This window comes from Macrosteles quadrilineatus, unplaced genomic scaffold (assembly GCF_028750875.1).
Source record: "Macrosteles quadrilineatus isolate MER2022 unplaced genomic scaffold, UCM_ALF_1.0 Scaffold_1__1_contigs__length_201487025, whole genome shotgun sequence".
NCBI lineage: Eukaryota > Metazoa > Arthropoda > Insecta > Hemiptera > Cicadellidae > Macrosteles > Macrosteles quadrilineatus.
Genome location: NW_026542594.1, coordinates 198,446,929 through 198,471,960, shown reverse-complemented (window position 1 = coordinate 198,471,960; position 25,032 = coordinate 198,446,929). Strand labels below are relative to the sequence as shown.

Sequence of the window (25,032 nt, the reverse complement as noted above, 5' to 3'; positions counted from 1 at the left end):
CCACCCCTCCCCCTAGGCCACGCCCCCTTTTATCCCACGTGGTCGCCCTCTGGTGTCCCACGTGGTCTAACCTCACTTTTATTTTCGCGCCAACTTCACCTTCCCGCCAAGTAACATAACCTCACTTTCGCGCCAAACAACATAACCTTACTTTACCGCCAAACGAAAAAAAACACTCACCTTCCCGCCAAGTAACATAACCTAACTTTTATTTTCGCGCTAAACAAAAAAAACCTTACTTCTTCTCCACCAATTCCCGCCAAACTAAAAAAAACACCTTCCCGCCAAGTAACATAACCTCACTTTTATTTTTGCGCCAAACGAAAAAAACCTTACTTCTTCTTCACCGATTCTCGCCAAACGAAAAAAAACTTCACCTTCCCTCCAAGTAACATAACCTCACTTTCGCGCCAAACGTAAAAAATCACCTTCCCGCCAAGTGACTTTCGCGCCAAACGAAAAAATCACCTTCCCGCCAAGTAACATAACCTCACTTTCGCGCCAAACGAAAAAAATCACCTTCCCGCCAAGTAACATAACCTCACTTTCGCGCCAAATGAAAAAAAAATCACCTTCCCGCTAAGTGAATTTTGCGTCAAATGAAAAAAACCTCACCTTCCCGCCAAGTGACATAACCTTATTTTTATTTCCGCGCCAAACAACGTAACCTTCCCGCCAAGCCTCACTTTACGTATTGCGTAGGTTCCCGCCAACTGATATAACCTCAGTAATGATTAACTCTTGCCAAATGAAATAGCCTCCACTGAGTTATGTGTCCTTAATAATTACACAGATTGTATGATTTAAAATATGTTTTAATGCCACTATATCTACGATTTATATTTACATACGTTTAAAAATATTTACAAATACTATAAATCTTCTTCTTCTTCTTCTTCATCGTCACGGTTCTGTAACAAAACAAGGAAGTGTTAAAGGTGTGTATCCTGGTTGCTGATTGGTTGTAATAAGCTTGTACCTGATTGGTTATAAATAGGTGATCTTTTGTGTGATTGGCCAATTTTTGCTATTTAAACTTTTCAGTACTTATTTTCTTTCACTTTGCTCTTGGCAATTGAACGTGTTGGATGTGTGCTCTTGTGTTTGATGTTTTGAGGTTATGTTTGCAAGTTATTTCTAGTGTTATATGTTAGCTTGATTATTTACGGTACATCAGCGGTAAGTGATCTTTGTTTCTTTAGTGTAACGTATTGCGCAATCGGTGTGCTATATTCAGCTTTGTGTGCGCGCAGCTGTGTCCCCACCACATCTTGTGTCTCAGTGTTGTGCAATCGGTGTGCTATATTTAGCTGTGTGCGCGCGCAGGTCGTGTCCCCCACTAGATCTTGTGTCTCTGCGTCCCTTTTACTTTGCTCTAGGCGTTTGACGACGATGGATGTTAGTATGGCCGATAACGTATCTGATGAAGTAGTTGAACCCGTAAAAGTAGTTGAGCCTGTTACTTTGATTAGTACTGATCAAACTTATGTAAATAAATTTAGATTGTATGGGAGTAAAACTGTATTTAAATTCACCAATCCGCCTCCAGAAACTAATGAGATTGATTGGTTGAGACAAGGGTTTGCACAAATTGTAAATAGTATGAAAGAACAAGCTTTTGAAAATGATCAACTTGGGTTTACCTTGGAGAGTCTCAACTTGAAATCAAAAGCACCCGGCTATGTAAATTTTCGTCCGGCTACTGAAATTGATGAAAACGTATTGTGGCAAATCTTTGGTGGTATTGTGCAATCAAACTCTGAATCTATCAAATCTACCGACACCTTTAAAGTGGAATGCACTAGAATTAACCTTCCTGTAGGCTCTGGAAGGGTAAGGCCGGGGTTTTACAATACGTTTGATGAGGAATGCAAGGCAAGACGGGGAATTGTTGTTATAAATAATAAAGATAAATTGTGTCTTCCCCGTGCAATTGTAGTGGCTATGGCCAATGTAAGTAAAGATCCTGACTATAATGCAGTTAGAAAGGATAGGGCAAATAGGCAAACAATCAGGGCCCAGGAACTTGTGCGTCGAGCTAGAGTTGAAATGCCAGAGGGTGGAGCTGGCATCCCGGAGCTTGAAAAATTTCAAGGGTTTTTAAGGGATTACAAAATTGTCGTGTACAACTATGACAGCAAAGGTCGTGATGTCTACTTTGAGGGAAATGTAGAAAATGTAAAATTCACACTAAATTTACTGTTTCACGATGGTCACTACAATGTGATTAACAGTTTGACTGCTGCTTTTGTTTGTACATATTTTTGTGAAGCATGCCATGTACCCTATGATCACAAAGGAGCCCACCGCTGCTCAAACATCTGCTCACAGTGTCAGACCATCTCACCCCCTTGTGTAGAGGAAAATGGCGGTATTCTGTGCCCTAAATGTAACATGACCTACAAAAATCAGGGATGTTTTATCGCGCATGAAGCTGATAGGTGTAAAAATGTAAAGAAATGTCTCGATTGCGGGAAACTGATTTGGATTAGAGAACGGTCCAAACCTCACAAATGTGGTGAAGTATACTGTAAACCGTGTGGTTCTTTTGAAGACCCTAACCACAAATGTTATATGAAACCTGACACGAGAAAGCCCAAGTCAAAAGATTTTCTGTTTATTTTCTTTGACTTGGAAACCCGCCAAGATGAGTCCCTGCCCTCAGATCCCGAGTCTAAATTGCATCAAGTAAACTTGTGTGTGTCACAACAGTTTTGCTATCAGTGTATTGAGGCTAAATTTTGTATGGCTTGTAAAAATCGAACAAGAGTCTTTAAATCTGAACCAGTCACTCAGTTCATGGACTATGTGATGCAAGTCCGTAAAAATTTCAAAGATGTCTGTGTTATTGCTCACAATGGGCAGGGCTTTGATTTTCAGTTTTTGCTCAAGTATGTGCTGGAGGATACAAAGTTCACTCCGAAACTTGTAATGCGGGGAACTAAGGTAATTTTGATGGAAATTGACAATGTGAGGTTTGTTGATTCACTTAGTTATTTCCCTATGCCTCTTGCTGCTCTGCCCAAGGCCTTTGACTTGCCTCCAGAAAAGAAGAAAGGCTATTTCCCCCACCTCTTCAACACCCTTAAGAATCAAAATTATGTGGGCCCTATGCCAGCAAAAGAGTTTTACTGTCCGGAATCTATGTTTGAAAAATCACACAAAGATTTTGAAAACTGGTATAATGATCAGGTTGCAAACCGCGTTACATTTGACTTTAAGAAAGAAATCCTCGAGTATTGTATCTCGGATGTTGATATCTTGGCTCAAGCATGTTTAAAGTTCCGTTCAATTTTCCTGCAAGAGTGTAATGTTGATCCGTTTCTCGAGGCTGTAACCATTGCCAGCGCATGCAATTTAGCTTTTCGCAGGAACTTTTTGAAGAAAAATACTATCGGCATCGTTCCTAAAAACGGCTATAGGCTTACAGACGCTCAATCGGCTATTGCTTTACAGTGGCTATCATGGGAAGAGGAGAAACGTGGAGTTAGAATAGAACACGCTGGACGTGGAAAAGAGGTTAAAATCAATGGAATGAAAGTTGACGGGTTTGACGGTCAAAATATTTATGAATTTCAAGGCTGCTACTGGCACGGATGCCCTAAATGCTTTCCCTACGACCGTGAACTTGCTTTGAAAGAGGATCCCTCTGACTCACTTCACTTGCGATATGAACGGACCAAATCGAAAATAGCAAAGTTGGGCGATAACGTCGTACAAATGTGGGAATGTGAGTTTAGAAAGTTAAAAAAGACAGAAAACATGAAACATTTAGACAAGTTGCCGATCCTCAACAATTTACCTCTGAATCCGAGGCAAGCTTTTTTTGGGGGTCGAACCGGTAATGCCAAAACGTATCACAAATGTGCTGAAGGGGAAACTATTGAATACGTGGATGTATGCTCTCTCTATCCCTGGGTATGTAAATACGGCAAGTACCCTGTAGGCCATCCGACAATCTATGTAGGAGACAGAGAGTGTAGACAGAGTGGTCTTAATGTCGAAGGCCTATTAAAGTGTAAAGTACTCCCACCACGCGATCTTTACCATCCTGTGCTCCCAGCCAAAATGAATGACAAGTTAATGTTTGTTTTGTGTGCGACTTGTGGAGATGGTCAGATTCAAAGTGATTGCGACCACGAAAGTGGTGACAGAGCACTTATTGGGACCTGGACCATGGACGAAGTTCGTAAAGCTGTAGAAAAGGGTTATGTTGTACTCGACATGTATGAACTTTGGGAGTATAAGGTAGCCACATATGAAAATGGGGGATTGTTCACTGACTTTATAAATAAATTTTTAAAAATGAAACAGGAAGCATCCGGGTTTCCAGGCTGGTGTGAAACAGAGGAGGACAAAAACAAGTACATTGAGGATTATTTTAAGAAAGAGGGTGTCCAACTAGAAAAAGACAAAATTGTAAAAAATGGTGGATTAAGGTCGTTGGCTAAACTGATGTTGAACTCGTTTTGGGGAAAATTTGGACAGCGTGAAAATCAGACCAAAGCTACGATTGTCAGGGACCCAAAAACACTTTTCAAAATGTTAACTAGCCCCGAAATAGATGTAAATAGAGTACAGATTGTCAATGATGAGGTTCTTGTTGTCAGCTGGGAGTACATTGAGGAGGTTGGGGAGCCATTGCAAAATGTTAATGTCGTGGTGGCTGCTTACACTACTGCCCAAGCGAGATTGAAGCTCTATGAGCATCTAGATGCTTTGGGTGGTCAAGTGTTGTATTATGATACTGATTCTGTATTGTATGTATACAAGGGTGGTTTGTACAGAGTTCCCACGGGAGATTATCTAGGGGAAATGACCGATGAGTTGGCCGAGTATGGACCAGGTTCATACATAACAGAGTTTGTATCTGGAGGGCCAAAAACCTATGCATACCTCGTGTGGTCAACAAACAAACAAAAATTGATTCCCGTTTGTAAAGTAAAAGGGCTTACATTAAATATGAAAACTTCTAAAAAGATTGGATTTGACAGTTTGAAAGAGATGGTCCTTGGTGATGCTGCACAAACAATGGACATTGAGGAAAATAGAATCAGACGAACAAAGGATAGAAATATAGTTACAATCAGTGAGGTCAAACAGTTTAAAATTACGGGGCCAAAAAGGAAACATGGTGGCAATTATGATACACTTCCATATGGGTTTAAAATTCAAAAAACTCACCAAGATCTCAACTCCTGAATCACTACTATCACTGTCACTCAGCTCCTCCCAGTCCCCAATATCCACCTCGTTCCACCCGTTCCACCCTCCCGGTCCCCAATTGACCCCAAATTCCGAATCTGTGTCTGAATCGTTGTCTTCTTCAATCAAATTCAAAAATTCACAAACTCTGCGATATAAATAATGTTGAACAAAATCACTAACGACCAGCATCAGAGAGATCATGTTGGACACTGAACACATGTTGCACATGCTGCACATGTGTTGCGCTCCCCTCTCCACTATCACTACATACCTTTATGGTGGCATATTCTATGTTTCTTGGTGGTAACGGTGGTGGCCTGAGATCCAAGGGTCGAAGTTCTTCGTAGATTGGCTCCACCGGTCTAAGAAATACCACCCTTGTCTTGACGATAAATGGCGACGGCTCGTCGCGCTTGATGGAGAATATCCAGCCAAAACACGATGCGAAACACATGGTGGCTGGGATCCAACTGGAGTGGGGCTATTTTTGAATGTGTTTGTACATTGAGGCGCTCAAATCTGGAGGGACTTGAGCTACTCCTTGTACATGTGTGAATGATGGTCACTGGCGCGGCTGACTAAAAAGCCCGTAAACCATGTGTGAAGGTCACTGGCACGGCTGACTAAAAAGCCTCTAAACCATGTATGAAGGTCACTGGCGCGGCCGAAAGGCCCGTAAACCATGTGTGGAGGGGTGAGTGTCATTCCACTTGGAACCTTCTCGCCACCATGTTGTCCCTACTTGAGCTCTCAGCTAGAACAATTACTGATAACATGATTCTTTTAAATGCTGTAAAGCAAGCAGCAATCCCACCTGTGATTAAAGATTACATATTCAATTACCACCATGAAAACTGTGGCTATGTCTACTACCATATTTGTTTTCTCGACAATGAAGAGTTTTGTAAGGATTGTGGAGAGGCAGCGAATATTTCTTTTCGACGGTTTGGAACAATTGTATGTGTACCAAAATTTAAGACTCCAAGAGATAGATGCACCATCTGTGCAGCACGTCTATACAATTGGACCAGATTGAGAAGATGTTCCTGTCTACAATCTTTGATCCCATCCTTGAGAAGGTGGTAAGAGAAATTTTGGGGAACGGAGACGGCAACTAGTTTGTTTTTGGAGGCCGTCACGAGCTGCGGCGGTGGAGGGGCCGCAGCTTTTCTGGGGGGCAAATAAAAAGACTATTCTATTTGGAACCTTCTTGCCATCATGTTGTCCTTGTCTGAGCTTTCAATTAGGGAAATTTGCACAAACGTTATCCTTTTCCCTTATGTAAAAGAAAGTGTTGATCTTCCATCAACGCTAAGGCAGGACATTTTGAACTGTCATAGAGAAAACTGTGGTTATGTAACCCTAAATTACTACGAGTCTTTTAGAGGCTCTAGTAGGTTATGTATTGACTGTGGAAGAATGGTTGATCTTCCTTCTCGCTTAAAGCGAAGAGGTAACTACATGTATCCAAAGTTTAAAGTCCCCAAAGAAACATGCCGCATTTGTATGAATCCGTTATTTATCTTTCATAAAGTCACTTGTAAATATTGTAAAAACTAAATGTTTGTAAAACAAAAAAAATAAACGGAGGTGGCAACTAGTTTGTTTTTGGAGGCCATCACGAGCTGCGGCGGTGGAGGGGCCGCAGCATTTATAAAAACTTAATAAATTATCAATACACTGTCAAGTTGTATCATTTTAACAATGGATGTCAGACGTGCTATAGCTGAAGAGCTACACAAACCTGCTAGAAAAAATTACACTAGACGGAAAGTGACTCTTAAAGGGTTGAATGATTTGTACCAGGCCGATCTCGTAGAGATGCAGCCTTATGCAAAGCTAAATAAAGGTAATCGGTACATCATGACTATGATCAATTGTTTTTCAAAACTTGGGTTTGCAGTCCCATTAAAAGATAAGACAGGTCCGGCAGTTGCCAAGGCACTTGAACCTATTTTGATAAAACATAAGATGAAACACTTTCAAACCGATCAAGGAACCGAATGGTTTAATAAACATATTGGTGCCCTCATGAAAAAGTATAAAATTAACCATTATTCTACGTTTTCTGATTTAAAAGCTAGTATCGTGGAAAGATATAACAGAACTTTGAAACAGTGGATGTGGAAAGAGTTTACCGCAAAGGGTACATATGAATGGTTGTCATTACTTCCTGATATTCTCAAACGATATAATAACTCGGTACATAAAACAATTGGTATGAAACCAAAAGATGTGAAACAAAAGAATGTGAAGGAAATATTAAAAAGGATAAACAAGAAGGGTAAAAGGGTGGCACCGAAATTTAAACTGGGGGATAGTGTTAGGATTAGCAAGTATAAAAGAGTTTTTACTAAAGGCTATCTGCCAAACTGGACAAACGAGGTTTTCACCATTTATGCCATCAAACCGACAAAACCACCTACATATGTACTCAAAGACCATAACGGTGAAATACTAAAGGGAGGGTTTTATGAACAGGAGCTAAATAAATCAAAGACCGGAGATGTATATTTAGTTGAAAGAGTGTTACAGCGGAAAGGAGATAAAATAAAAGTCAGATGGCTTGGCTTTGACAAGAGAAGCGACACGTGGCTTAGTAAAAGCGACATTCTTATTTAGAGCATCCGGTGACGGTTACGTGTAGATCAAGCAGTTGCATCCGGGAGTATTTATAAACGATAGGGTGAGTGTGCTACATCAGTTGAACACGATGCGTGTGGCACAGCAGAGTCCCCCTTTGACGGTAAAAAACTATGACGAGTATCTCGGCGAGGGTCTGGCATCTAAAAATAAACATGGCCATCTGCTACCAGACTCAATTCGCGGCATCCTTTCAGGCCCCAGCAACTCGGGTAAAACAAATGTTGTGTTTAATTTATTATTCGATCCAAATGGTCTTGTTTTTGAAAATATCTACATTTTCTGTAAATCCCTGAATCAGCCCAAATACCAGTTTTTACCATTGGCTCTACCTAAGGAAATTGGTTATTTTGCATATGGTGACAACAACTTGGTAGTTCATCCAAATAAGGCTAAACAACATTCAATAATGATATTTGACGATATATCCTGTGAGAAACACAACAACATTACAAACTATTTCACTATGGGTAGGCATAACAATATTGACACCTTTTATTTGGGTCAGACGTATAGTGCTATACCAAAGCAGCTTATCAGAGACAACGCAAACCTTTTAATACTATTCAAACAGGATGATACGAATTTACGACATGTATATAGCGACCATGTCACTACCGACATGCCATTTGATAAATTCAAACAGTTGTGTTCACTGGCGTGGAAAGACAATCATGGGTTCTTAGTTATCGACAAGACTCGAGACACTAATAAAGGAAGATACCGTATAGGATTTGACAGTTTCATTGAGGAGTTATAATGGTTAACATCTACACCTACAACGACCTTAGAGGTTACGATACCAAACTTCATAATGTTAAATCTAATCTTTGCACATATTACTATTCCGATAAGAAAAAGTTTTGTGGAAACTACTGTAGCAGAAAAGGACGTCATGGTCACAAGTACAATAGGCGGTGTTGGAGACATAAAGTGCCAAAACAGAGCGCTGTACTACCCCCGGTTATCTTGTTAATGATATCTGCGAGTGAACGTACATACAACCGTGAAATTTGGATTAGATTTTTGGAAAAATGTGAAGAAAAGAAAGTTCCACTTGAACTGGTGGTCTATCACGAAGATATGAACAACTGCACAGTTAGAGAGTCCCATAATATTATTTCGAGATTTAGACCGTTTCCGGATATTTTTGGTAAGGTTTTACCATTGCGCAACCTTCATGGTAGCATAAACTTTACTCAGATTTACCTCCGAATGCTCGAATACGGTTGCAATATTCCCCACGCAGCAAGATGTATAGTATTGACTGAACGGACTCTACCAATAAGATCACCTCTGACGATTTATAAAACTGCGATGGCGTCGAAATGCCATATCGATGTGAGTTATAATGTAGCATATGGTCCGGTACCTCCGGGATTACCGAGATCTCGTGGTAAACCTTATGCCGGGGTAAACAACTTGTGCCAAGGTCTGTTTACAACAGAATTTCTAAAGGCTGCGTTGCCAACTTTACAACAATATAGCGAACGTTTTGGAATAAGTTTCAATAATGGTGTGTATACGATAACTGATCGTCAACTGTTTGACCAGTGGCGTGAGTTCACTGGAGCGAATCCAAGTGAATTTTGGTTATTGAACTCGTTTCTGTTACACCACAATGAGATGAAGCGTCCAATGTCTTTTTTGCAGAGGTATATGGAAAAAAGTGACGTTAGTGAGCGGTATACCATAGCGGAAATACCACAATGGAGAGATAATTGGAAAAGAACGTTTGTTTTTCGGAATTGGTCAAAAAGGTACACTATTCCGCAATTTGATCTGGTGACAAAGAGATACTACCGAGATATAGATATTACCTCGGGCATATCTTTGAAAGAAGTGGTGCACTACCTACGTAAACATAAGAAACGTGCACTATTTTTTCGGCAGATTGAATTGCCTTAAGAGGCTAGCTGTGGTGTTTCAGGCTCATTATCAAAGATGACGCGGAAGAATAAACATCTCACTCTGCAAATAGCAGAGTTGAAAGAAGCAGTTAGGCGTAAATTTAGACAGTTTAAAGATGGTAGTGTGGAGAGTGAAAAACTGCTGGAGCAGCAATACAAACCGTTAATTAGAGAACTGAAAAAAGGCGAACCAAAAACAGATGTTAAAATTGAACAGCTTTCTAAAGAAGAGCCAATGGACTATGAGAGTGATGACGATGATTACATTGGTCAACCGTTTAAACCAGAAGCCATATCAACACCTAGAGCTGAAACTAGTCAATTGGAAGAGGTTGTTTCGTCTCCATTAGGCTTTCAAACAGCATCTAAGTACATTGAAGAGCAGTTTGAGAACCCGTTAACTAGAAAATACATGACCCAGTTTATACGAGACGCCGGTGGAAAACATAGAACTATTGACCACGACTATGGTCCAAGGTTTGATGAAAGAGGAAAAACTTTAATGATTGGAAACAAGGTGATGGAATTTGACACTGACGGTACCATTATTGTTAACAACACGAGATACCCACCTTCCGAGGGGCTCTATGAGCTTATATTTAAAAGACTACCAAACAGCGATGTGTATGCAGAGGACGATCTAAATGCTTACAAAAGTATATTGATTGCGTCAAATGCTCACAAAAAGGGTTATAATTTTGACAATCAAATCAGACGTGATAGTAGTTTGAAATACAGACACGTTATCAAAGATCTGTTTCCCGTCAGACAGGGTAGAGGAATGTCGTGGAAAAGTACAAAGTCTCGCGATATAGTGCATTGGGATAATCCCAACGAGTTGGTCGATAGACTAAAACTGTTGGTAGCATCAGCTGAAACGGGAAATACTTCACATAGTAACGAGATTGTAAACATTGTAGAGGAACTGCACGAAGCAGGATACATAAAAGGTAGCGGAAACAGTCGATACAAGTCAGTCTCACGATGGGCATAGACAAGTTTGGACGTTATACTAAGAAGGAGAAGGGTCTTGTTGGACCCAAAGGCGTAGGCTTTGCATTGTCACAAGATGGTAGCTACGATATGCAAGGTAAACGTCTGTGCAATGTCGACGATCCAAAAGACAATCTTGATGCGATGAATTTTAGATCGCATGCGAATTCACTTTTAAACTGTATGACACTGCAAAGTGGTCATTTTGATGCTCAAAACACACGTGTATGTAATATAGCTGATCCAGTTGATGTTAAAGATGCGGTAACAAAACAATATATGGATCTTCATACCCCGCTTAAGTTCTCTGACGCCACCGCATACTCGATACACCATTACCGGCTGCAAGATGTTGCTCCACCAAAGGCGGATGGAGATGCCGTTAACCTATCATTTCTCAAGGAAAACACTATAACACGAGGTGTGGGGTCTTTTGATGCAAAACAGTTGGTCATACAGAATGTTGCCTCCCCAGTTGGCAACAAAGACGCTGTAAATCTCGAGTATTTCAATAAAAACACGTTGCAAAAAAATAAAAATGGAGCTTTTGATGTTAAAAATACAGTTATTCAGAATGTAGCACCCCCCAGTAAAGGGGGAGATGCCGTAAATAAACAATACTTGGACAATCACACACCTTTACAAGGCGGACTAGCATGGAATTTCAAGAATAAACGGTTAGGACAGGTCTCCGATCCTTCCCACATTCACGATGCAGTTACCTTGCAATATCTACAAAATAATTCAATTTTACCCGATAAAGATAAACATTGGGACGTTAAAAGTAAACGGCTGACAAACGTAGGTAAACCACGATGGTTAAACGATGCTGTAAATAAAGAATACGTCAAGGAAGTGGTGGCAGATCTGGCCTATACACTGTACAAACAGATAAACAGGGGGAGGGCTAGTTACCCTAGTTTTGAAGATTGGAATACACAGGTTGTCCGGGAGCAGTCTACATGGGATGACCTATTTAAAACATTGTAGTACGTATCAGTCATCAGTTATAAAATGGCAGGGAAGAGGAAAACATCGGTTAGACGCAGACGAGCAGTCACAGGAAGAGGTATTATATCCTCCGTTGTAAACAAGGCTGTAGATTTGTTACCATTTGAAGCTCACTTACCTGGTTATAATTACTGTGGGCCAGGTACAAAATTAGCCAAAAGATTAGCTAGAGGTGACAAGGGAATCAACGGATTAGACGAAGCTTGCAAACAGCACGACATTGCGTACTCGCAATACAAAGATTCCGAGAACAGACGGCAGGCCGACGCTGAATTGGCCGAGCGCGCGTGGCGACGATTTAAATCCTCAGACGCATCTTTGGCTGAAAAAGCAGCTGCTTGGGCTGTTACTACAGCTATGAAGACTAAAACAAAGTTAGGGGGTGGTAAAAAGAATAAGAAAAGCCCAGTTAAGCGTAAATCTCCCACCAAGGGAAACGGGTTGTACCTTAGACCGTACCCAAAGGGTAAAGGTTTGTACCTAAGACCTTACCCAAAACAAGGGGCCGGTAAGAAAAAGACAAAGAAAAGAGTTGGTAAAAAAAAAGCTCGATCCCGATAAGGCCTTTGACAAATTATGATTTATTACACTATGCAAAAGAACTACGTATACCACACTTTAGAGGAGTTTATATGAGAGACACTCTACCTAGCGCACCAAAAGAAAATGAATCGGCTATTGTAAACTTGGATTCTAGTTTCGGCAACGGTACTCACTGGGTGTGTTATAAAAAGGTAAAAGATATCGTGTACTATTTCGATAGTTTTGGTAATCTCAAGCCACCACGTGAACTTTTACAGTATTTTGGTAGCTGCGACATTTACTATAACTACGAGCGGAAGCAAAATTTCAATTCAGTTGTATGCGGACACTTGTGCTTACAGTTTCTCGACAATGTTTAGCTTGAGTGGAAGGGGTTCCTATGTTTCAAAAGATTACTTCCCACCTGTTGACGTTAGTGAAGGAGAATGGGAGATTGGCCTTATAGACTTGATGACGTTTCACTCGATCCCAAATATTGAAGCGGGTAAAAATAACAAATTTTATTACGGCGATGGTAAAATGATTGAAATAGCTGAAGGGGCATATGAGATTGAAGATTTAGAAACTGCTCTAAAAGAAAAAGTAGGGAAGGATGTGGAATTGGAATTGAAAGCAAATAACAATACGCTAAAATCGGAAATAAAGTGTAGCCAAGCTATTGATTTTACACAAAGTAACACGCTTGCTCCTCTACTAGGTTTTGATAGTAAAATTTTGAAAGCAGGTGAAAAACACGCTTCCGACCGAACAGTAAGCATCATTAATGTAAACGTAATACGCGTAGAGTGTAATATAGTTCGAGGTTCGTATGACAATGGAGCTGAGGGCCATGTCATACACGAGTTCTACCCAAACGTGGGTCCGGGCTATAAAATAGTGGAGGTACCCAACACAATCATTTATTTGCCTGTGAACGTCAAGAGGATAAACAACGTTACAATCACTCTCAAAGATCAAAACGGTGAGAGAATCAACTTGAGAAACGAAAATATATCCATCAGGCTGCATATAAGGAGGAAAAATGGGTTTGGTATTTAGGGAGGTCACAAAATCTTTACCCATCAGTAAGCGTCAAGACACTGTACGGTTAACATCAACCAACACAAAGTTTTTGCGTTCATTAGGATTTAAAGTTCAAAATGCTGGACATAGAAAATAAAGCAGAGTACAGTGATGTAATCACAGGTATTGAGTTTCACACTCATAAACCGTACGCTTCATCGACCTTTAAGAATAACGATGAAATACGTATACCAATCAGTCAACAGGACATAATAACTGCACCGTTTGACAGTACTCTCCATATCGTGGGCAGAGTTAGCGGAAAGAAACAGGATGGAACCGCTGCAGAAGTTCATTTTATCAATAATGCTGTGGCGTTTCTTTTTGATGATATTAGATATGAAATCGGGGGTGTCGAGGTCGATCGAATAAAAAATGTAGGTATAACAACCACCATTAAAAACCTGTTATCGGTACAACAGAGTGAACTGGAAAGTTTAAAAAACGCTTGTTGGTTAGGTTCTGGGAAAACGGAGAAAATTACAGAGTTTTCATTCAGTGTTCCTTTGCACATGTTGCTGGGGTTTGCCGAGGACTATAAGCGTGTAATTGCTAATGTCAGACAAGAATTGATTCTTTTGCGGTCATCGACCGATTTAAACGCAGTACACAGTACAAATGCTGCTGAAGTAGTTTTGGAAATTACAGGAGTATACTGGAGGGTGCCACACGTTACCGTATCTGATCCTTACCGTTTGAAACTACTAAAGATGATTGAAAAAGATACAAAGGTACATTTACCGTTTAGATCGTGGGAACTGCACGAGTATCCATCAGTACCACAGACCACTTTACAATCGTGGACTGTAAAGACCTCCAGTCAGCTTGAAAAACCCCGTTACGTAATAGTAGGATTTCAGACTAGTCGCAAAAATGACATAAAAAAGGACATGTCATGTTTTGATACTTGCGATCTAAAAAATATTAAAGTTTATTTAAATTCGCAGTACTATCCATATGATAACATTCACGGTGATTGGTCTATCTTCTATGAAATGTTTTTCCGTTTCCATTCTTCGTACTACGGGAAACAAAGCTATCCAGCAGTGGACAAAGAAAAATACAAAGACAAAGCACCCCTGTACGTTATTGACTGTTCAAAGCAAAATGATTCCATAAAATCAGGCCCTATTGATGTGCGCGTAGAGTTTGAGTCGGGTACAGCCTTTACAGCAAATACGTCCGCGTACTGTTTACTTTTACATGATACTCACATGACATATTCATTACTGACAGGTACTGTTAATAAAGTAACCGTTTAAAGAAAATTTAGTATGAGCGATGACGTCGCAGGGAGCGGATGTAAGTATAGAGCCGATGCTCATTCCCAAGAGCAAGGAACCTATAAATTTACTAACCGGGGTTTTCTTAAAATCAGACTATCATTTGGATAATGACCTAACAAAATGTGTCGTGACGGGGATTTTTCTAAATAGAGGGCTCGGAATATTATTTAAAGGTAGAAAAGGTTGCGTTTATTGGTCATACGATGCATTTTGTCAGCTTGCAACTCACTTTAATGACGTCACCCTAGCACTCGAGGGTAAGAACCAATACTCGTTCAAAGTAGATACGGGGGAGGATATTAGGGTAAACATGGTCTTTGGGCATCAGTATGCTTACGTCTCTGACGGCGAGCACTCTATAACTCTCAACCAGAATGAATGGTGCATGTTTATTAATAACCTCCCTCTAATTTACATTTCACTTAGGGAGCTTTTTTACCGGGACGATTTAATCAAAGAGTGTATCAATCAAGTCCTTTCCGGTGTGAACGAGTGTACAGATCAGTTGCCTACTTTAATAGCCGAACGTTTGTTTAACGAGATATCACTGTACAAAAGGTGGCCAAATGGCGTTTGCAGTAGTTGAGTTTCAAGCCTTCACAGATAATGATAACAAATTTATAATTAAAGAGTTGGCCGTTGTCGGTGGCTCTTTGAACTGCCAAATTATTTTCAAACCACCTTATAGTATTACAAATTTAAATGAAAAAATGCAAAGAACCGCTCGCTGGTTAACTCGGCATCATGGTATCCGTTGGAATGAAGGGTCTGTACCATACAATGAAGGTTTAATTACAGCACTTTGCATTCCTTTTAAAATTATTTACACAAAAGGCAGGGAAAAGGCAGAGTTTTTGCGAGGGTTTCATCCTAACGTACGGGAAATCTCTGGCCCATCCATTTACAATTTCTGCCTACCGGGAATAAGCTGTGTCACCGGTGACCATAAAAGGTGTGCATTCAGCGCAGCCTACACTCTACAGTACTATTTAAACCTTTCACTCCATGAAACCGGTCAGTATGAGCTTGGAGATGGAGAACGCCTGGTCACTGTTGTCTCAGGAGAGCAAAGAGCCCCACGATCTAACAGACAAATTTGTCATGAAATTTAGTAGATTTTTAGATTGGGAAATTTTATCGTCCCATTATGATTTTTCCATTGAAATGCTCAGAATATACTTTCACAGAGTGAACTGGGCTCCAATTTTAAAACGCCAGAAATTCCCCGAATACTTTCTTCGGGAAATGGCTGTAAACTTTGACGGGTGCTGGAGTATTGTATGTAAATATCAAAAGTTGTCGGAATCTTTTATCCACGACTTTGCAAATAAAGTAGATTGGGACAATGTAGTTTTATATCAAGATGTAAGTAGTAATTTTGTAGATAATCATTTAATGTACATAGATAGAGATGTTCCTTATTAAAAAACGGATTATAGTTCGAGGTGTTTCCTTGTGTGTATGTGAGTATGTGTACTCGCCCAACAGGCAGGCTTAAAATCCATAAGTCCAGGGGCTGGTACGGAGGTTGGCCTAAAAATCGTAAAACATTGCGTTATCCTCCCTATGTGTGAGTGTGTGTGTGTGTGTGTGTGAGTATGTGTACTCGCCCAACAGGCAGGCTTAAAACCCATAAGTCCAGGGGCTGGTACGGAGGTTGGCCTAAAAATCGTAAAACATTGCGTTATCCTCCATGTCACCTAATTTCCCTCTCACCTCGGACTATAATCTGACAAAAAAAAAAACAAAAACTTTAAAATCTCTGTCATTCTTAGTAAATGAAATGTCGTAGGCTAAAATGAACGGTACGCCTAGTAAATGGCCTGATGACTTTTAAAATGAACGGGTTGACAGAGACAAAAAAAAAACATATAAAAGTAAAACATCCTTTGTCAGTGGCAAAAAGGGTTAATTGAAAGGCTTCACCGAGTAAATAACCCTTTACATTTGTCAAAGGACCAAAAATTGGGAGGTGGCAAATCAGTTATGGAGTGGCCATCACCGTAGGCTGCGATGGTTGGGGCAGCCTACCCCAGAGGTTAGGACTCTTGGTGAAGCTCTGGGTTAACAAAAAGAACGCGCTGGGACCCTACGGCCTAGCCTAACAGCTTACCGTGGTGTGGAAACTGGGTCACTTGTCTAAACTCCAAAGAACGGGTAGAATCTCTCCACAAACAAAACATTTGAGTTTGTCAAAGTCCAAATCACAGATATTTGTAACAAACCAACCACATTCTTCATCAGCACCATCAATCAAAAAAGAATTACACACTCTACAGCAAATGAATCTATTGAATATCGGATAGTACCAGAATTTCACTAAACACTGTCCGTACTCCATAGTCCACGCGGCGGAAGTACCTGGAGGGTTCTCTCCCTCCTGTCAAAAGTACCTAATGGGGGATCTCCCCTTGTGATTTTATATTTAGAACAAGGGTGCCTATTTAAGCACAAAACACATGCGAGCTTCTCAAAGCCATGGCTCGTCTCAACGTGTGTGTTTTCCTACTGATGCTAGTGTCCACTTCTGACGCTGCTCCAGAAAAACGTCCAAGAGTAAGTACTAGTAACATAAAGTACTAAACAAAACACAAATTAAAATGTAAACTGATTTGAGTTTCTTTTCAGGAAGAAACCCCTCCTAGGACAAGAGACAGAAATTATATTTTAACAAGTACAACATTTTTAAGTGACGAGCGAGCTACATCCGTTATCCAAGCGGTGGGTTTATTTGTATGATTTTTGTTAAACTTGTATCCACCATTTAAGCTGCATTTACAACATGTCCATGTTTTTATTTAGATGGCTGAAGACCGTACATCTCCGATTGACAGAGCTCTTGTGGAAGCCGAGGATGCAGCTAATAATTCACGCGTGAGCTTGGATCAGCCTCCACCAGTCTACACTACGTTGACCCCTGTACAAAGATCTCAAGAACCCCAACCATCAACATCTTTAGGGGTGCCAAGAGTCCTTCCACAATGGATGCGAGCTCACCCTGAACCATCAACCTCAACAGGAAGAACTAGGGTAAGGAGATCGGGATTGGGGGAAATACATATAAGTATACATTTAGGCATACAATAAACACTTACCTATGTTTCCAGATGCGACGGTCTGCTGCTCGGTGTGTATCGTGCCAAGTTGAAGCCGATCGTCAACAAATTCGAGAGTTTAGGCTGGCCGACTTTTTACAAAGATGGAGTGGTAGCCGACCGGAAGGTTACGATCTAATTGATATCTTGACAGTAGTTCAGACTGTCAGAGTGGAATTGCAGGACACACTATGGCTAACTAACCACTTTATGGAGGATACAAATGTCCCAGAAATGATCCGTACAGCACCCGCAATTTGGGAAGACATCCGAGACTCGTTGGAAGCAATACTAGTTTCTACTGGAGAGCGAATAAACAGAACCAGAGATATCGATAGCGATACCAGTTCTAATGAAGAATTGCCCTCTGCAGGAACAATCAGTTGTCGTATTTGTTTTGAAAATCTACCGACTATAGTATTAATGACCTGCTGGCACACTCTTTGTAAAAATTGTGCTAATCGTATTGTTAGGTGTCCATTCTGTAGAAAGGCCGTCCTCGGCAGGAAAGAATTATTTTTCTAAGCCCCGCCCTTGCGCTCCCCACTACCCCGGTATAAAACCAGAGGCATCTGCCGAGGGGTAGACACTCTCCACATCCCCTACAACAAGGTAAATATCGCTGCTGTAGTTTACTAATGTAGCTTGTAGTATAAAAATAACAGCATGGGTCCTCTTTGCTATCATATTTACATAGTTCCCATAGTTTTTAGGGATCGACTGGGGATCGAACCAGCAACCTCCAGATTTGAAGGCAAACACTATAACCACTCGACTATCCAGACAAATATTATTAGGACAATATTATTTGGTTTTAGATGGATCTTTCTACAAAGCTGTCGTCTTGCGAGGTGCTCTCTTCCCCTTTGAAGGTCCCCATCAAAGATCTGACCGAGCCGGCGAAAATTCAGTCTGCTAGACGAATCAACACGAGATTCGGAACTATGGTGATCGTACTACACATCACCACATCTGCCGGCGAGGAGAGGGTGACATTTTTACCCTCGAGGTTCACCAACCTCCTCACAGACGAGGATCTAGAATTTTTCACAAACTCTAAATTGTATAGTGTTAAATGTACGGGGATGGTGGGGAATTCCCCAAATGTGCTTATTTATAAACATTAGTTTTTAGCATGTAGTTCAGTAGTAGTAGTGGTCAGTAGTTTTAACACTTCACTCAATTCTTTATAAATTAGTAATGTGTCTTGCTTGTAGAATAAATATTTGTAACATTTTAACTGCGTTTTCAATTCCATGTGCACCCTCAAAATAAGGGAGGGGGGTATTATATAGTATAATACTAAGCCAGTTCCTCTGGATACAAGTACGATACGATATAATACCTGAACCTGGGGGTGTCCTTCAGACACTCGGACAGTCCCAAACCCTGTCCTAAAGGGTGCACAACAAGTTTTCTATATACTATTTGCTAGGGACATGGAGGGAAGTTTTTTCGTTTGGCGAGAAGGTGAGGTTTTTTTGTTTGGCGCGAAAGTAAGGTTATGTTACTTAACGGAAATTGGCGCGAAAGTGAGGTTATGTCACTTGGCGGGAAGGTGATTTTTTTCGTTTAGCGCAAAAGTTAGGTTATGTTACTTGCGGGAAGGTGAGTGTTTTTTTTCGTTTGGCGGGAAAGTAAGGTTATGTTGTTTGGCGCGAAAGTGAGGTTATGTTACTTGGCGGGAAGGTGAAGTTGGCGCGAAAATAAAAGTGAGGTTAGACCACGTGGGACCACAGAGGTTAGACCACGTGGGATAAAAGGGGGCGTGGCCTAGGGGGAGGGGTGGGGATGAAATGCTGCTCTCTGATTGGTGGCCTGAAGTACAGCGTACCCTACTCTCATGGCATGAAAGTGCATTTAAGAAAAAAGGATTGTACAACTTACAACCGAGTATAGGATGGAGGTGTAAACTTCTTTGGACACTATAGAATTCTATGGTATGAAAATGAAAACAATAATAAACAACTCAACTACACACGAAAGAAATATACGTTTTATGAGCACTATTAGACTATTTAAAATACTTGTTCAGGGACACTCACTTAAAAATTATTACTAAGAAGATACATGTAAGTGTACACGAATTAAATTTGTTCAACAGACACAAAAAAAATCTCTAGTTACAAAAACAATTAAAAAGCAGACACAAGAATTGTTTATGCACAAAACTTTCACGTTTTTCGCACTCGTCGCGGGCGGGGCTACATATAGATACGAGCCTTATCAGTGGCGAGGGCCGCATTGGTCACTGATAACAGGGATAAGTGATAACACTAACAGAGTTCGCATTCCTATTTGGGAACAACAAGCGACCCCTTGTCATTTCTATTATTTTATAACATCGAATGAAAGTTTATAAAACTCGTCACTGAAAATGAATTGGTATTGTCGAGTTGGTATGTTATAGTTACTTTAACACTAATCAGAAGTATACAACCCCCATTGTTGTACAAGTTATGGTTCCTAACTTATTGCAACTTTTGTGATTTCCCTCCCCAAAAAAAACATAGTTACTGCCACTGCTTACCCATGATGAGGGTTGTTGACAAGCTTAAGTGAGAAAGTATGTGTCAGATTGCTAATATTGTTTAGTTAGTCTGAATTCCAAGATTTTTTTAAAAATAAAGGATCCATCAATTGTTTAGATGGGGACGCCACCTAAGTGCGCATTTTAACCCAAGTTTGAGTGAAGGATGAGTGCAGAATGGAGTGAGATGATCTGTAGATCGGGCGCACCGAGCCCAAGCTTTCGGGCCTTCAACCTTATTTCACACATTTACTTAGCTTTTAACTATTTTTTTAGCTATTTATTACTTTTAGTTAATAACAAGATTTTGATATGTATAATTATTAATATTATAAATAATTTAGAAATGAAATCTTAGTTAAGATAATAGAAAGGTAATATTGTAGCCAGATTTATTTAAATACTGTTTTATTTGTACACCTATTAATCAGCAAAAAGGTATCCAATTGGGTATAATTAACAGAATAATGATATGTTCTAATTAAACTGATTATTTATTATACGCCGAATTTAATTATGTTGTAGATTATTCAGTTTAATAGTCTTGTCTGAATTTATTTTTTTACGTCATATTATAATCATATAGTAAAGTTGAAAAAAATGCTAAATACAAAAACATGAGATAGGAATGTGTAATTTGTCACCCCGAGTGAATAAAGACCATAGACATTTTTATCACCTGAAATTCGATACAGGGTTGGTTTTTCTACATTAAAACAAATGTCTATGCCTTGGATGAAGACAAACATTAACCGTTTATCAAATATTGAAAACAATTGAAATTAAAACTACGACATGAAATTTCGTGGCGTAGGACACAAATTTTAAATTTTTGAACTCATAAATTTAAATTGACGGGGGGCTTAAATTCTAGGATAAAAACGACAATTTAAAAACCCAACAAAATTTGTATACTTTTGATTTGTCTAGTTAAGTCTAATCCAGTCTAGTGATGCATTCGACCATACTATTTATTTATCTGGTTTGAGATCAGGGTCGTCATTTAACAAGGTTTCCCCGACTTGGACCACGAACCCGCATAACAAGCTGGCAAAACTCCAGACACATTTCAAGACCGATTTTTTAGTCATTAAATTTATTTTCGACTCCAGCAGCAGCTGATGATGAATAATCATATTTATCTTTAGTAGCTACAAGTGTGGCATATTTAGCCTAATACGGGGACGACCTGTTCTAGTAGTAGAGCTCAGGACTTCGGTCCTTAGGGCCCAGGGTTCAAATCGTACAAATCACCAATGTGTCCAAGTGATAATCCATTAGTAATGCCGCATCCATATATAATATAACAGGGTAGACCTGTAAAATGAATTAAATATAAATATATTTCAATTGTTCATTAATATAATCCGATGGTCAACATAATTAACTCAGTCAACAGTCAACCTAATTTGTTTTCGAAAAAATGTAAATACTCGTAAATATAATAGTGTTTTATTATTATTTAGTACAATTTCGCTAAAGATTTCACTTAAAACTATGCAATAAATTATATAAATTGTAGTAGACTCAACAAAAATTACATTTTCAAGAACAAGAATCGATATTTATTTTATATTTTATTTGTAGTAAGATGACATAGTACTTAGTTCTAAAATATGGATTTGTAAGGGAAACCGGATCAGGTTAATTGACAACAATTAGGTATATTTAACGTGATATTCCTTATCTGACAACGTTAAAGTAAAATAATTGGATATAAGGAGGCCGATGTACTTTAACCCGTCAACTAATCAAATGTAGTACATAATCCAAAACACAATCAAACGTATTGTAAAACATAACTGCACCGTCAATTCGACAATAATCAAAACCGTTTAGCGACTTTATTGCGCGTCATATTCACCAGATCCGACTGTACCCGCACAATTTGCTGTGTACCAGACTGTACAACACATGTAACACATTCAACATCGTGTAAGGTGTTCGGTTTTGTTACTCAGGCCAAATGATCTTGTATGAGGATATGCTTGTAATTTTTTTGTCTCCATTTTCTCCTTTTTCCTACTGCATATATTATTTGGGGAAGATACTAGTTCAGATAAGTTTGTAAATTGTACTGAATTTATGCATACAACTCTGCCGATACAATAATAGGCTACGTACATGCGAGTCAAAAGTTCCTCTAATAGGCATTTTTGATTGATAATTGATAATAACCCGTTATTTTCAATGAATGCATTGCACGGCTCTTTTATCCTTCGGCTAAAAAAACCAGCTCGAGTCGAGGTCATCTACAAAATATTTTGCATTAGTAAACTTGTCCGCTGATCTTTATCGAAAAAAGTGTCGACTAAAGAATATAATATCGTAATTTTACCAACTAGTTTAATCGTACACGTTACTATATAAGTAAATGCCCATTTAATATATACGAAAATGTAAACACTTTCTGGCACTTAAATTTCTCCTCGCGTTGGCAAAGTAATACATATCGTGCATTGTGTATAAACTCATGCAAGTGGTAAAAGCGTTCTAATAACCAAACCAGATGCATTTGAGCTAATTTATAAAGACAAACAGTATGCAGAATTCCCTGTAGGAGGATTAAAGTAACTAGTTTTCCTCAAAACAAGGTTCACAGCGAAAAAAGTTCACAGCCCAACCAAAAGTGCTTTAATTTATTTTCCTACCTAGACTCCCCATTGGTTAAAATAGTACTCGTGTCGAAAAGTGGCACTTTGGGCCCAATGATACAATATATATTTAAAATCTAAGAGAAAAATTTCTCGATATAAGATTGTTTGTTTATGCATCTTCTTGACGCTGATCGGACCGGCAAGTGAGTGGCAGACGGAGCGACGACAGCGACAGCTGATCAGCTGTTCATGCGTCTTATCAGCTGATCAACAGCTGTTGCAACACCGTGATCAGCTGGTGCTGGGAGCAATAGCGCGCAACAAACAATGTTTTTAACCGAGGCTTGTCCGTGCATATTAGCTTCACTGAGGTATATTAAAATAGACTTTAGTTTCAAGTGCATTGGGTTTCTGTCACAATATTATTGTCGTTGCCTTTATAAGGTGCTATACTTATACAAACTGTTGCTATATACTAAGCAACAAAAGTAGACTTCTCATCCCATTGTAGAAGCTAGTTTTTCGTGTTCAGTTCATGTTCGGTGACACTGATCTCTAGTGTCGCCATTTTGTTTCTGATTTTAGGATGATTTGTGCTTTACTTTTTGGTTATACAGGGTGGCTGAAAAGTAACTTGCACACACCCCCCCCCCTCCTTAACTTTTCAACCATTTGAGATATTTGACATCTGTTTGCGGCAACCTTCTTAGATATGAGGGGCTACAATAATTATGGTCAATTTTGAAAATTTTGCCCTTAGGGGTAGTGGCGGTAGGGGGTAGCTCAAAATTTTCAAATGACAAGTATAATCGAGTTTGGTATCATTTTACTGGTCTTGACGAAACATAAAAATTGACATAAAGAAATCCAAAATCGGCCCACTAATAACAAAATGGCCCCCTAAAAAGTTCCAAATCCAAATAACCATGAGGGTGGCTGAAAATTAACTTGCATCCCCTTTAACTTTTTAACTATTTGAGATGTTTGAAATCGGTTAGCGGCAACTTGTTTGGATATGAAGGGCTACAATAATTATGATCAGTTATGAAAATTTTGCCCTTAGGGGTAATTCTTTACGTAATACCACAGAATACGAATCTCTTTATTGTGTGCTGATCCACAGAAATTTTCAATTTTCGCGTTGGCTTAACTTCAGGTGTATTTATCCATAGAGTTTGTTATTAATTTTATTGGTCGACACAATTAGGATAAAATAATGAATTTTCTTATTATTTATGTACATGTGTTCCCCTTCACAAACCACAACGTAAATTTATAAGGCATTGCCTCCAAATAAAAATATCTCTAAATATACGATGATAAACACTGATTACAGGTGTTTTAGACGTTATGTAACTCAGAATTGAATTTTAAACAATCCAGTCCAAACCATCCGTCCTGATGAATTAATAATCAGTATAGAATAACGCGGAGTGACCTTGTAAAACCAATTTCCCCTTGTATAATATATTCCCGCGCTGTCGGCGTCCGCTCTGTCATTATGGCGGGTAAACTAAACACACAAGCGGCTGTTCTAAGTCGCTATAATCACGTGATAAACCGCTCTTTGGCGGCATCTCGAGTATCTGGCCACATTAATCGGTGGTTAGTGCCGAAATATGGCGCGAAATGTCGAAACAAGCTGTAACAGACGGGTGGAAATGGAGGGAAAATTTAATGTGCAGAAATTGAAAACCACACACTCAGCATTAAATGATTTACCGCCATCAAAATCAATCACAAATCTAGATTTTAACATTTTATGAGATAGGACTAGTCACAGAATTTTAAAATCATACAATGCCACTTGTTCGCAAATCTAAAACACATTACATGTTTTGAGTACTGATATAAAATGTAATGAAACGTAGACGAGAAGTTAAAAGATACACTTTTCTTTGTTTAAAGGACGAAACATTTGTTTGAGTTGGTGAATTTAAATTGATAAATATTCTAGAATTGTTTTATGGCAAATAGTACGGTAGGCCTAATAAATTTTTCACAAAATTTCAATATATGGAATCTGATCTAAAAAATACAATTCAGTAGGCCTACTCCCAAAACGCATTATATGAGATAACAGCCTATATAGTGAAAATTTACGCTTTATACACTATAATATTTTATAACACTATTTCTCAAGATATAATTTTT

At 39.3% G+C, this 25,032-nt stretch overlaps 2 protein-coding genes across 9 annotated transcripts in view; one reads left to right on the top strand and one right to left on the bottom strand.

Moving 5' to 3' along the window:
* The window catches only part of LOC128994051 (receptor-type guanylate cyclase Gyc76C-like), a 149,619-nt gene that overhangs the window by 78,348 nt on the left and 46,239 nt on the right, over positions 1-25,032 (bottom strand). The window lies entirely within an intron of this gene.
* LOC129003859 (uncharacterized) lies at positions 1,603-5,202 on the top strand. Its single transcript, XM_054432189.1, has 2 exons — positions 1,603-4,760; positions 4,995-5,202. Exons 1-2 carry the CDS (start codon positions 1,603-1,605, stop codon positions 5,200-5,202), a joined length of 3,366 nt encoding a protein of 1,121 aa, XP_054288164.1.

Coding starts and splice junctions, on each gene's coding strand:
- LOC129003859 (XM_054432189.1), top strand. CDS start 1,603: ATGAAAGAACAAGCTTTTGAAAATGATCAACTTGGGTTTACCTTGGAG. Junction 4,761..4,994: donor TATGATACTGATTCTGTATT/GTATGTATACAA, acceptor TGGATTTGACAG/TTTGAAAGAGATGGTCCTTG.